Genomic DNA, 14,116 nt, shown 5'->3' on the forward strand with positions numbered 1-14,116 from the left:
CACGCAAGTGAATGAGGGGACAGTGGACAGTTTGGTGATGTTAAGTCAAAGAGGAGAACCAGGTAGAAAGAATCAGACGGTTCCATGGTTTTAAGGACGGATGCCAGGAGGGAAATGGTGGTACCAGACAGCTGGGAGAGAGATCTGTATGGGAAAAGTCTTTGACATTCTAAAGGTAGACAAAATTACAACGTTCAGTAGAAATTTTAGATCTAAAATTAGACTTCTGCAGAACATGTCATTATATAAATTTTTATGTAAATATAGAAAGTCAATTCTTTGTCTGTAGGGGTGGGGCGATTAGAGACAGGGTTTCTCTGTAACAGCCCTGGCTGTCCTGGAACTGACTTTGTAGACCAAACTGGCCCTGAACTCACAGAGATCCACCTGCCTCTGCCTCCCAAGGGATTAAAAGAGTATGCCACCATGCCCAGAAATAAGAAGTTAATTATGCGAAGTAGAATTACTTTTTAAATTATGTCGATCTAGTCTATACTAAAGCTCAACTTCATGCTCACCAGAAGAGGTGAATTAAATTCTCTTATTAAGTGCGCTTCATACAAAATCATACTATTTTAACATGATTCTTTAATGTATGTATTATACATATTTAATATAAGGATTATAATTTCCATTGTGAAGGCAAGAAAATGATGAGGTCAGGTTTTCAGGTGTCAGTGGAGTGGCAGCTCTTAGTGAGTGGAATGAACTTAGCCAAGAGCCAAATCTGGCTAATTCTGCTTCTTCTAAGATAACCAACAAAAGTAAATATAATACCAGCGGTTCAGCCAAAGAGGGAAGGGCAATTTAGAACCGGAATTCTGCATTCTGGCCTTACACGTCAGGAGCGCCTGTCTAACCAACACATAACAAACATGACTGAGAAACAGCTCTTTTCCAAACAGGGTTGTGTTGTATGTACTGAGACCAGGGAAGAGGTTTCCACTCTGAGGTACATCTGAGTTTGAAGGAAGAAATGGATGGAGTAGGAAGACATGTGGGTTCCTGAGGGTGATGTCATCGTGAGGCAGTACTTTCCGGGCTTACCGTTGATAACTGGCGTGTAAACGACAATCCCAACCAAGTTCGGGTCGGATACAGTTGTGTCCAGAATAAGGCCCCCAATGCTGAAAGAAAGAAAACCAGGTATCAGGGAAGAGAAATGGAAAAGTGTCTCACGTTGCTCTGACATTCAGACACTCCCACCTTGTACAGTACAATGTTAACACAATATAAAAATCAGGCAAAAAGAAGAATATTCAAAGTAGAAATCAATGTTATCAGTAAAAAACTGGAAATAAAACATGGCCATGAAGGCAGGAGAGGCGCTCAGTGGGTGAGAACTGGCTATTTAAACACAAAGTCCTGAGTTTAAAGCCTATATAAAATCTCTGCAGTGGGAGGCAGACACAGAAGGATCTCAGGGGCTCACTAGCCATGCCAACCAATCAATCAGTAATCAGGTACAGTGAGTGCCTGTCTCAAAACTAAGAGAGACAGCAAATATAGGGTGTGACAGATGAAGACCCCCTGAACCCGGTGTTGACTTCTGGCCTCCACAGATGCACACCTGGGCACATACAGTACACACCCAGTCTACACACTAAAGCAATAATAAATACCATGACCAACAGGTAAAATGTGAGTGCATTAGTTTTTGTTTGTTTGTTTTACATAGCTTGCCCCCACCCCCTCTGGGGAACAGGGTCTTGCTATGTAGTCCAGATGGCCCTGAACTTATAGCAATCCCCCTGTCTCAGCCTCCCAAGAGCGGGGATAATAGGCATGTGTCACAATTCCCAGGTTACAGTTTGTTAACTTCACTAACCTACAAGAACGCCCTATAAGGCGTTGTCAACTACTTCAATGCTTAAAACAATGGGATGAATGGTCCCTTCATATTCTTCTGCACAGAGTATCTTTTGTTTTGTTTTGTTTGAGACTGGGTCTCACTATATAGGCCTAGGCTGGCCTGGAGCTTGCTAGTAGACCAGGCTAGCCTCAAACCCCTAGAAACCCACTGTCTCAGCCCCTAAGTGCTGCATCATACTCTTTTTTCATCATGTCATCTACTACTCTTGCAATTTAAGAGCTAGTTCGTAAACAGCGTCTTTCCATCTTTAAGGCAAGCCAGCATCAGAGGGGCGTTTCTAAAACTAGGTGGATTACAATCGTATGACCAGAGAGCTGTAGCAATGGAAAGAGCTGAGCTTGAGAAGTCTGAGAAATGAGATGGGGTTTTAAGAGAACAAGTGGCAAACCACACGCGTTCAGTATCTCGGTGGAACGTGGAGGCTTGTTTAAGCCTTTATTAATTGTTCACCTTCAGTCTGTGGTTCATGTACCGTAAGACACAGCCAGTCCCGTCACCCACAGTCACCTGCTGCCTAAAATCTTCCAGGGATTGCAATCTCCCTACAGCAAAACGATCCGCACGCTGTCGTAGGATGACCCAAAGTCCTGGCACCCTCTGACGGTGGTTGTTAGCCCCGTGCCCATACCATCTGTGCCCTAGGGATCCGTTCAGTTCCCGCCGTAACTTATTCTCTGCTGAGTGGCACGCAGAGACGCTAGTTCTCATTTTCAGGCTTAGATCTGACTTCTGCGGTAGATGAGATGTAAATCTCACAGCTTCCACAAATGCCAGCCCACGGGGAGCCCTTCCTGATACATCCAACCCGCGAGGTCGCCATCAATCACCTCCACAAAGCTGGTTTCTAATTCTTAGAGACACTGCTGTGACCCTCCACCTCCTCCAAGGGTCTCCCGTGCTGAATTCTGATCTCTGTGTTATCCAAATCCAAAGCTCGCGCACGATTCTTAGTTCACCACATTTTGCAGGACGTTCCTACTCTTTCCCAGATGACTTTGTTATCCAGTGCAGACTGGACATCTTTCCACAGCAGCAGAAATGTAACAGTGATATTCTGGGTCACGGATACCCCATTCTGCAACCCTGCTGGGATTCCTCTGAGCGATGCCTCACTGCTAACCCATGGTCGCGCTCCCGCCCCCCCCCCACCAGCTCTCACCTGCTTATGACCATGGCTGTTATGACGGGCTCCCAGCCAGAGTGGAGCACAGTCCTGGTAGCTGGGTGTTTGGCAGCTATTATAACCCAGATAGGTGTCAGAGCCAAGAAAAAGGCACAAACTAATGGAGAAATGTAATAATATGTCTCTAGAATAAAGAAAAGAAGACATTTCAGCCCTTCCTCTTTCCAACAGAAAATCTGAATAACAAAAGAAGCATTTTTATCAGGTTTATTATTAAACATATTAAGTGTCTAACATTTTATATATATCCAAGATTTAGAACAGTAAATAAAACCCAATGCCAAGAATGGCGGCCCATTTCCCCTAAGCCAGCAATCAGGAGGCTGGAGATGGGGAACCACACAGTTAGGGCCAGCCTGTGCTACACAGATGCTCTTTTAAACTATCAGCTCATATAACCTAAAGAACAACATTAATGTCCCAAACATTCATTATGAGGTAACAACACAGCCTACACAGAAGAGCAAGGACACCAGGATGGACAACTTGATAGCTGCCCAGGCCTTGCTGTGCTTCTCTGTGGCACACGTCTGGGTCACAACTGTTCATCCGGCCTCTATTTTCCGCCTCCTTACTGACGGCAGGCTTGGCTGCCCAGCCTGTCACAGGCACGATTCACGCCATTTCTAAACAAAATTTTACGTGAGTTTTCAGAAATGACTGAAAGGTGTGTGTGTGTGCGTGTGCTTATGTGTGAACTATCTCCCAACACCAGACAAAAGACGCTGCAAGATCAGAGACAAGTTGCCTCGACTTTCTTCCTAAAGGCCCAGAGAGGGAGGCTGGGGAGACACGAGTCCACAGGACAGAGCAGGGGAGGAAACTAGCAGAGGAGGAGCTTGGGAAGTGAATGCCGAGCATGTGTGCGCAGGGTGAACTCCGTGAACATGGGCCACTAAGGCAAACACCCTAACAAAGCCTGCAGACACAGGGCCGTGAAGAACCCAACAGCAGAGGAGAAGCCCCTTGAACTCTGAGAGCCACAAGCAGAGAGCGGAGAAAGGGCCATCTGAAGAGGACGACACTGGCCTTGCAACGAGGTCTGCTCTACTCTTCCCCAGCATAACCCTGAAGCAGGAACACGGATCGCAAGCTAAGCCACAGTCAGCAGCCGACATAATCAAGTCCAGCGCAGCATACGGAAAACAGACCTGGACGCGGAACAGCCCTGTGCCCCCCCCCCCCCCCCCCCGGTGCTCAGCAGCCAACCAAGCTTGGAATGTTTGATGGCATGACAATCTCTGCAACGTCTTACATTAGGGCACTTTTCTCATCATTTTTTTTCAAGTACCTAAAGTACTTTTTACGAGTCTAGCAAACTAAATGTATAAATAAGGTGATTTTCTTGGTGTAGTAGTGCACATATAATCACAAGTTCAAGGCCAGCCTAGGCCACAAAAGGACACCACCAAAGAAAGCAGGCTGGCAAGAATGTTCAGAGCAAAGGGCTTGCAGCCAAGCCTGACACATAAACTGGATCCTGAGCCAACTGGGAGGAGAGAAAGCTCCACATGAGCACTGTGGCCACACATAGACACACACACATAGACACACACACATAGACACACACACATAGACACACACACACATAGACACACACACATAGACACACACACATAGACACACACACACATAGACACACACACATAGACACACACACACATAGACACACACACAGACACACACACATAGACACACACACATAGACAGAAACACACATAGACACACACACATAGACAGAAACACACATAGACACACACACACATACACACATAGACACACACACAGACACACACACATAGACACACACACATAGACACAAACACACAGACACACACATAGACACACACACAGACACACACACACATAGACACACACACAGACACACACACACACACACATAGACACACACACACATAGACACACACACAGACACACACATAGACACACACACAATAGACACACACACACATAGACACACACACATAGACACACACACACAGACACACACACACACTTCTTTAAAAAGGAAAATGAAAGGGCTGGAGAAATGGCTCAGGGTTTAAGAGCACTGGCTGCTCTTCCAGAGGACTGAGGTTTAATTCCCAGCAACCACATGGTGGCTCACAACCATCTGGAACTCCAGATCTAGGGGATCGATTCCCTCTTCCAGCCAGTCTCCATAGGCATGCCACACACGTGGTCCTCAGCCCTCCTATTCAACACAGGCATCTCACACACGGGGTCTTCCTATTCAACACAGGATGTCACACATGGGGTCCTTAGTCTTCTTAGTCAACACGGGCATCTCACACACGGGGTCCTCAGTCTTCCTATTCAACTCTATGTCAAATTTCACCTCAAGTTTCAATGACTTATCATTGGGGGTTCTCAGATGTATAATTTTTTAAGGTCATATTTTTTTTTTTTTTAGAGTTAGGTGATCAATTCTGTTGCAGTGTGTTTACTCTTTATGTAGCTGCAACCTGAGGAAAGACAGCCTCTCTTCCAGATCACCAACCAGGGAAGATCCTCCCATCTCCATGTTGGGACCCTCTGAGACCAGACCCTCCAAACTTCCAATCCCTGGAAGTTTTTCTATGCATACAGGCGAAACACACAACAATAAAACTGTCAAATGTAAAAGATGACTGTTTTTAAATAAATATCTATATAACATGTACAACTTCTCTTAGCTCTCTAACAGGCAAACCACACAAAAGCGCATCACAACCACGTAAACCAGAGCTCACAACCACAGTCGGCCTTCTCTTTCCGTCTGATCTTTCTTGCCCCGTCTTTCCGTTCTTACTTTCCTGAAGTGTTACTAATCCCCAGAACTCTGTACTGAGCCAAGATCCTACGCTATTTCACTAATCCCGAGTCCTCATGTGGAGGATGCTTTTGCTACAACCAATCATATTCTCAGGCAGTCACCATGCCAAAGTCAGTAGAGGGCCACTTGAATAAATTCTAATCGCATTAGCTACATCATTTTCAAAAGGAACAATGCACTTTGTAAGACAGTATTTATCCAATATCTATTATGTATATAGCACCAAGAGTACTACAAAAAAATAAGTCAATAAAAACCCACGGTATTGTCAAGAATTCTGTATTTCAAACAGAAAGGTTCAGTCACAGGTACTCTAATTATTGCCTAATCCACTGATGTCCTGCAGTGAACTAAATAGGCTTTAAGAAGTGGGGGAGAGGAGTATTGTATTTAGACAAAGAGCTGTAATCACTGACCAAACACAAAGTCATGAAGGCCACCTCAATAAAGTGCTATAGCAGTTCAGATAAGCACAGCTAGATAAGGACATGCATGTATGTATGTGTGTATGCATGCGTGTATGTATGTATGAAGGATGGATGGAAGGACGGACGGATGGGCGGGCAGATTGACTGACAGGGTCTCACAATGAAACACGGTTTGCCTAGAGCTTGCACGTGGCCCAGACTGGATTTGAACCCAAGGTCATATTGCCTCAGCCTTCCCAATGTTTGGATTACAGGCACATCTCTAGCTCACACAAATCTTTACTGACATAAAGAAGCGCAACTGAGTTCTGCACTGTTGATCCACATCCTGAAACCTTTCTAGTAGTTTTAAAACCCTTTTGGTGGAATCCCCATTTTTCTGAAGCATACCTAGGACTGTGTCGTCTACAGACAGGGATAACTAACCCTTCCTTGGACTCCCTTGATCCCCTTTTGTTTCTATTGCTCGTTAGTTCCTCTAGTGTGATGCTGAGCAGAACTGAGAGTGGGCGCTCTCGCCTCCGTCACCACAGAGGCCGTGTTTCTCTCCTGTACTTTTCACTGTTTGCTGTTGGTTTTCCGAGGCGGCATCAGCTCTGTCCAGGAGAGTTCCTGGCCGATAATTTCCTCCAGGTCTCCAGCTTTGCTATCAGGCTGAGATGCCGACCTCATGAAACAGGGTTGGATGTGTTCTGCCGGGATGCTTCCTGGAAGGATTTGCTTTCTGGGGTTAATTTTTTTCAGCATTTATTTGTGTGTGTATTTGGGTTGTTGAAATAAGGTCTACTTTAGCCCAGGCTGGCTTCACACTCATGCAAACCTGTTTTCTTTTTAGTTACTACTCCAGTTTACTTGTCTCACCAAGTCTTCTATTTCTTCCTGACTCAGCTTCATGGGTGGATGCTTATAGAAGTGTATCCACTCCCCAGAGGCTAGGCTTTCAGGATCTAATTCTTCCTAACAGCGCCTGGGATCCTTTCCATTCTGGGGTACCGACTACAATGTCTGTGCTTTCCTTTCTGGTCTTACTTAGAGTCTTTTCTCTTCTTAGTCAAAACTAAGACGGCTGTCAGTCTTTTTCAGTTAAGAAAAACCAACCCTTCGTCTTGCTGGTTTGTCCCATAGCTTTCCTGCTTGGTTTAGCGATGCTCGTCCTTACTTCTCTCCTGCAGAGCTTGGGTTTAGTGTGTTCTTTCCCCAGTTTCCTGCCGTGTAGCCTTCGGATGCTTGCGTCTTCTATAACACAGGTGGCTATGCTATGAGCTGGGAGCGTCCTCCTTAGAGTTGGCATCAGTGTGTGGCATCCCTGAGGTTTCTTAGAACTACCTGTGCAGTATCCCGTAGGTTTTGGAACATGGTTTCTCCATTCTCACCTGGCTTAAGATGTTTCCATTTGAGTTCTTTGAGCCACCGCTAGTTTGAGGTGTCCCACTGAACTTCTATACATTTACATAGTTTCCACTTTTCCTCTGTCACTGCTTTCTAGTTTTACTCCACCACGGTGTAGATAAACATGACACGATTCCTAAACTTGTTAGGATGTGTTACATGGCTTAATATGGGGTCTATTCTAGGAAATGACCTATGTGCAGGAGAAGAATGCACACCATGTGACTGTTGAGGGGACCATTTTGTAGATTGTCAGGCTGGTGTGAACAAGTGTCCACTTCAAGTCCGGCATTTCTTTACTGCACTTCCGTCCAGATGAGCTACCCATTGTCAAAGTGAGGTCCTGAAATCCCCACTGTGTACATTGTCCAACCCATTAATAACTCTCTTACATTTGGGAGCTCTGACGTTGGATACGTACATATTTACCACTGCTGTGTCCTCTTCATGGACTGACCCCGTGGAACTTTCCCTGTGTCGGATTCTTGGAGCCACGGAGTTCGTGGCCTCTCTAGCCAAAGTTTACAGCTACCAAAAAGATCCTCCTGTCTTCTCTAAACGCTGCTTAGTGTTTCCAGGGTAGTACAGGGATTAACGGTGTTTCCAAGGACCGGGCTTCTCAGCAAGATGAACGGGATCTTAGAACTGAAATGTGCCTGCTTCTAATCTCTGTATTCAGAATGAAAAGGCCAGGTGCCTAACTGCCGATCTTCTGAGGCCCCCTAGTGCTCAGGATGCAGACACTTTGGCAAGAGAAACACAATGACATTTCAGAACACCTGTAAGCTGTTAAATTAACTGCAGAATTAACCGGTAGCCCGTTTAAAAAGAAAATCCCTTGGGGGCATCAATTACACAGATGAAATGAGAAGGGTCTGAAGCATTGCAAAGCCAACTTTCAGACAACAAATGAAGGCCTGGAATATCCTAAACAATACTTAATAAAACTGTGTTCTACGCTTATGGGGACTGCGTTTTCTCTTACTCCTCACCCCAGTACCAGTGTGGCACAGTGCAAGGTCTCAGGGTCAACCCTCAGCTCCACAGAACAACAAAACAAACAAACAAACAAAAACAAACCAGGTACTGTCAGATTGCGGGTTCACACCTATAATCCCAATACTCAGGGAGTGGAGGCAGCGTGAGCTGCAGGGCCAGTCTCAGATACAGAGGTCCTCCCGAGACCCAGTCTTAACCCGGCACCACGGAACACTCCCAGTATTGCAAGCTTTGGAGGAGAGTACACGAGGATCATAGCCATTGTTGTTCTGTCTGCACAGGGGCTTTATCTGCGAGTTTGTGCACACCAGGTGCGTCCCTGGGACACAGGGAGACCAGCCGAGGCCGTCAGATCACCCGTGACTGGAATCGCAGGTGCTTGTGCTGTCACGTGTCACGTTACAGCTGCCGTGTGGGTGCTGGGACTCCAGGCATGCACCGCCACACCCACCCAGTTAATCTGTAGTATTTCTGTTCTCTTTTTTTTTTTTTTTTTTTTTTGATTTTTCGAGACAGGGTTTCTCTGTAGCTTTTGGTTCCTGTCCTGGAACTAGCTCTTGTAGACCAGGCTGGCCTCGAACTCACAGAGATCCGCCTGCCTCTGCCTCCCGAGTGCTGGGATTAAAGGCGTGCACCACCACCGCCCGGCTATTTCTGTTCTCTTAATACTGCTGAGAAGAAATCTTCATCCTCTTGTAGACGTGTGTGTGTGTGTGTGTGTGTGTGTGTGTGTGTGTGTGTGTGTGTGTGTCCCTTCTCTCTGATCCCTCCTCAAAGCAGGAGAAACTTGAAATTCAAGAGTTAGTCAAAAGGGCACCAGGAGGCCTTCTTACTGGCCTCCTATTGATGACGGTCTTGAGACAGGGTCTCACATCCAGGCCCCAGATCCTCAGTACTCTTTCCTCAGCTTCCCTGCTGGGATGATGAGTACACATTCCCACACCTGGCCAGACTACCTCCCTTCTCCAGTACGCCCTCAGGGTAAGGAGGACAAGTTGTTCAGAAGTCTGTCTGTGGCTTGGGTGGTGAGTTTAACGAGGTGAGAGAATGAAAACACCACATTCTCTGAGACCAGATATAAGCTAACATTTACTCCTCGACTCTAGTGTCTGGGTCTAAATTGCATGATAATTCAGAGAAGGAAAAAGAGGAATCAATGTATTATCCCAGCAACAAAAATTAGGCAAGACTTAGGGTCATTTCTTTAATAACAACTCCCCTTTTCTGCACTTCCTGTGAGAGGAGAGGGAACTGAGCACTCCTGAGCAACCGTCACTGCACCCCCAAGAGTGACAGAGCCACAGCCAATGAGAGCTCAATGACAGTTGATGGCACCAGCCCATCTATTGTCTCATGCACTGGTTCAGGCGATGCATCTCTGTCTTCAAGTGAGGAAAGATGTATCTGAGCACAGACAGTCTGTGCCACCCATCAAACCAAAGTCAGGGCAGTGTCCCGTACTACACGAGGCCTTTCATGCCGCTGCCGGAGTCATACGGAGCTACTGCATTTGATGGGTTAAAGCCTATTTGGTTCAAAAGTACATCTGAAGTTCCTCTCCAAACTTCAGAATCGTGCCATAAAGCTGAATAAAACCCATAGCAATCTGTGAATAAATATTTGCCTTGGGATGGCCTTGTAAATAATTTTATTATAGTAAAGTTGTGCTTTTGTTAAACTGGAAATCTGACACATGTGCACACACACACAACACACACACACAAACTTGACATGTAAATGAAAACACAGCATTCTGCCTTTAACCCATGCCCACAGATGAGGCTCACTCCCCCTGGCTGCGGGCCCAGAACACATTATTCCCGCTAGGACAGCTCACTGGACTCTGCACATTTCCCATCATGACTCATCAGGAACACGCACAAGATGACTCGAGCTTCACTAGTAGTCAGCTAATTTTCAGATGTGTCTTTTGTTTTGTCTCTAATTGTCTGGAAGCTATTTATTAGCATGGGGTTTTGATGTGGGAAAAATAACTCATTGGTAAATAGGAAGGAAGGAGAGTAGGAAGGAAGGAAAGAAGGAAATACAGACACACAAAAACCACGATAACTCTGTATTCTCATATTCAAAACACTGAACAGTGCAGTGTGATTCCTAACTGGCTAGCCAATGAGAAGAAAGCACAGAACCCATGGAGTACGACAGGAGTGTATTAAACTACGATAATAGCAATGTGTAAAGCTGGGGGCATACATAACTTCTATGACCCTCCAGCTTCCTGTCTGAAATTCCAAAGAATACCTAGGTGTTGTATAGCACACACCTGTAACCAAATACTTGGGAGGTGGAATTAGGAGGCAGAAATAGGATGAGGAGTTGAAGGTGAGCAAACTTGTCCACATAGCAAATCTGAGGATATCCTGGGAGCACGGGAATCAGCAGCCTCAAGAAGGAAGCGAGGGAGTGGGGCAGAAAGGGGAAGAAAGAATTCACAGAGGATAAACATTTTCCTAAGAGTTCTGATCTCAGTAAGAGAAGAAAGCACACCAGAGCCACGGCACATAATAAACACACAAGCTACAGTGTTCTAGTCAACTTCATCACTACTTCTAACATCACTTTCTAATGACCGAGTAACTCCACGTTTAGCTTCAAGTCAACTTACCCAGGCAGGAGTACAAACCCTGACTGATCCACGCTAATATGGCGAGAGTTATCAGATCACCAAAGCTAGCAGCGATGGGTGTGGCCACGTTGTCAGGGTTTATGCCTGTCTTCTTTGAGCCAACGATAACCCCGACCATTATTATTCCTAGAAGAAAGAGCGCCCGTTACTCTTGAGGCTGACTCAGGAAATCCATCCCCCAAACACTGAAATACCCCGCACAGACAGAGAAGCAGCACACCGGTTCTGGCTGGAATGCTCAGATAACTGACAGAGAAAACAAAATCCCCTTTGGCAAAACCTTCAGCAAACTGCAAGAGATCCCGGAAGACATCATCGGCTCATTGTGGCATTTACTGTAAAATTACAGCAAAAACTAAAATTCTGAATTTAATGAGGCATATGCTTTAAATGTAATACATATATATAACCGCAGATTTTTATTTTAACCCGTGAAGAATGAAAACACTAGAGGGAGAAATCCTACTTATATGCACAGCAACAAAACACACACCCATATATGGTGTCTACAGTGAAGTGTTGAACCCCAGAGTTTAGAGCAGGAACCACGTATAAAAGAAGATAGCATGTGCAGGGGTTAAGAGCACTTAACTTGTTCCCAGAGGGGACCTGAGCTCAATTCAACACTCATCTGACACTCCGGTACCCAGACATACATGCAAGCAGAATATACACTCATATATATCAAATAAAAGGAAAACCAAAAACATTAAGAAAAAAGGGAAAATGGCAAGAATAGGTCTAAAAACTGATGCTCTTTGATGGCTGGATTGCTCAACTATTAGGTGCAGACTGGCTGTTCTTGCTCCACATGGTAACGTACAGCCATGTGGATCTCAAGTTTCTGGGGATACTCCTTCTTACGGCCTCCGAGAGCACAGGCATGCTCGTGTTGCACGTACATACAGGAAGGCAGGACATTCATACACATAAAATAAAAACAACTAAATATTGAGGAGAATAAAGAAGGGTGGTAGCCAGGCAGTGGTGACTCACACCTTTACTGCCAGCACTCAGGAGGCAGAGGCAGGCGGATCCCTGAGTTCAAGGCCAGCCTGGTCTACAGAGTGTGTTCTAGGGCATCCAGGGCTACACAGAGAAACCCTGTCTTAAAAAAACCAAACTAAATCAATAAATCAAACAAGCCAGCAGTGAGAGTTATCTGGACGTGATGGTTCATGCCTTTGATCACAAACAGCATCTGGGAGGCAAAGGCGGGGATCTCTGTGAGTTTGAAGCCATCCTCGTCTACAAAGAGTGTTCCAGGGCTACACAGAGAGACCAGCTGAACTTCAGTGACGACATTCTACAACGTACGAGGTGCCTAGTATAGTGCTCATATCAATAAATATAAAGAAGATAATCCTGCAAATTCTAAGGTTATTTTTTATTGGGGGGGGGGGACTATTGAGGCAGAATTTCCCTGTATGGCCCTGGTTGTCCTGGAATTCATTCTGTCGACCAGGCTGGCCTCAAACTCACTGCCTGTCTCTGCTTCCCGAGTGCTGGATTCAAAGGTGTGCACCATTAGCACTCAGCTCAGTTAAGTTTTTTAACTTCTGTTTTTTAACATATAGTCAAAAATATGCTACAGTAAGCATCAGCACAAGGTTATATTTATATTGTCACAGAAACTTAAACTTTGGGGTTTTTGTTGGGTTGGTTTTTCTTAGTTTATACTTGTGCGCTGGTGAGAGAGGACACACAGGGGTGAGCACAGCTGCCCCCACGGGCACTGCTGTTGGGTTCACCCTGGGCTGTAGTCACAGGGAATTGTGAGCTGCCTCAGGGGGTTCCTGGGAACCGAACTCGGGTCCTCTGGGAGTGCAGGAAGTACTCTCCACCAAGAATTTAGATGAGGGATTGCTTTTGAAACAGAATTTCTGGAATTCTTGCGACAGGCCGGAAAGTCCCCTGTGTGGTTTCCAGGAAGGCCTTTCTTAAGTCTTAGGGAAAACGGGAACACTGGACTGCCTGACTGAAAACTGAGCCAGGGTGTCTGTGGCAAAGGGAACAACCTCAAAAAGCCTGCTTTCTACAGTGTTTATAAATATTTAAATAAATAGGGTGGTGGTGGCACACGGCTTTAATCCCAACACTAGGGAGGCAGAGGCAAGTGGATCTCAGCGAGTTCGAGACCAGCCTAGTCTACAGAGCCAGGGCTACACAAAGAAACCCTGTCTTGAAAAACCAAATAAATAAATAGATATAAATAAGTAGTAACATAAAAATACATCTGAACTAAGATTATTTAAAGCTTATGTGGATATTTTCTGTCATTTTCATCATGAACAAATATTTAACAGTCACCATCCTGGAGGCGGACGTAGAGACCCACAGCCAAACATCAGGCTGAGTTTGGGAATCCTGCAGAAGAGGAGGAGGAGGAGGAGAGAGGAGCATAGGAGCCAGAGAGGGGTCAAGGACTCCAAGGGAAGGCTCACACAATCAGCTAACCAGGGCTCAGAGGGCTTCGTAGTGAGCCGACAACCGGGAAGACCACATGGGACTGACCTATGCACTCTGCTTATATGTGACAGTTGTGTAGCTTGGTCCTCTTATGGAACATGGGCTTTTACTGGCTTTGTGACCCTACTTCTCATACTGGGTCGCCTTGCCCAGCCTTCATACCTGGGAGGTACTTAGTCCTACCACAACCTGATATGCCATGTATTGTTGATATCCATAGGAGACCTGCCCTTTCCTGGATGGAGATAGAAAAGGAGGGGATTGGGGGTTGGGGTTGGGGGTATGGGGGAGA

At 45.7% G+C, this 14,116-nt stretch overlaps 1 protein-coding gene across 2 annotated transcripts in view; it reads right to left on the minus strand.

The window, feature by feature from the left end:
• The window catches only part of Slc41a2 (solute carrier family 41 member 2), a 75,028-nt gene that overhangs the window by 25,483 nt on the left and 35,429 nt on the right, over positions 1-14,116 (minus strand). For both annotated transcript variants that reach the window (XM_075954404.1, XM_075954403.1), the window contains exons 6-8: positions 11,335-11,481; positions 3,033-3,180; positions 1,048-1,127 (exon numbers count right to left, since the gene is read on the minus strand). In XM_075954404.1, coding sequence (XP_075810519.1) covers positions 1,048-1,127; positions 3,033-3,180; positions 11,335-11,481 — 375 coding nt within the window. The remainder of the gene's footprint in view (positions 1-1,047; positions 1,128-3,032; positions 3,181-11,334; positions 11,482-14,116) is intronic.

The sequence above is a fragment of the Microtus pennsylvanicus genome, chromosome 20 (assembly GCF_037038515.1).
Source record: "Microtus pennsylvanicus isolate mMicPen1 chromosome 20, mMicPen1.hap1, whole genome shotgun sequence".
Taxonomy (NCBI): Eukaryota; Metazoa; Chordata; class Mammalia; order Rodentia; family Cricetidae; genus Microtus; species Microtus pennsylvanicus.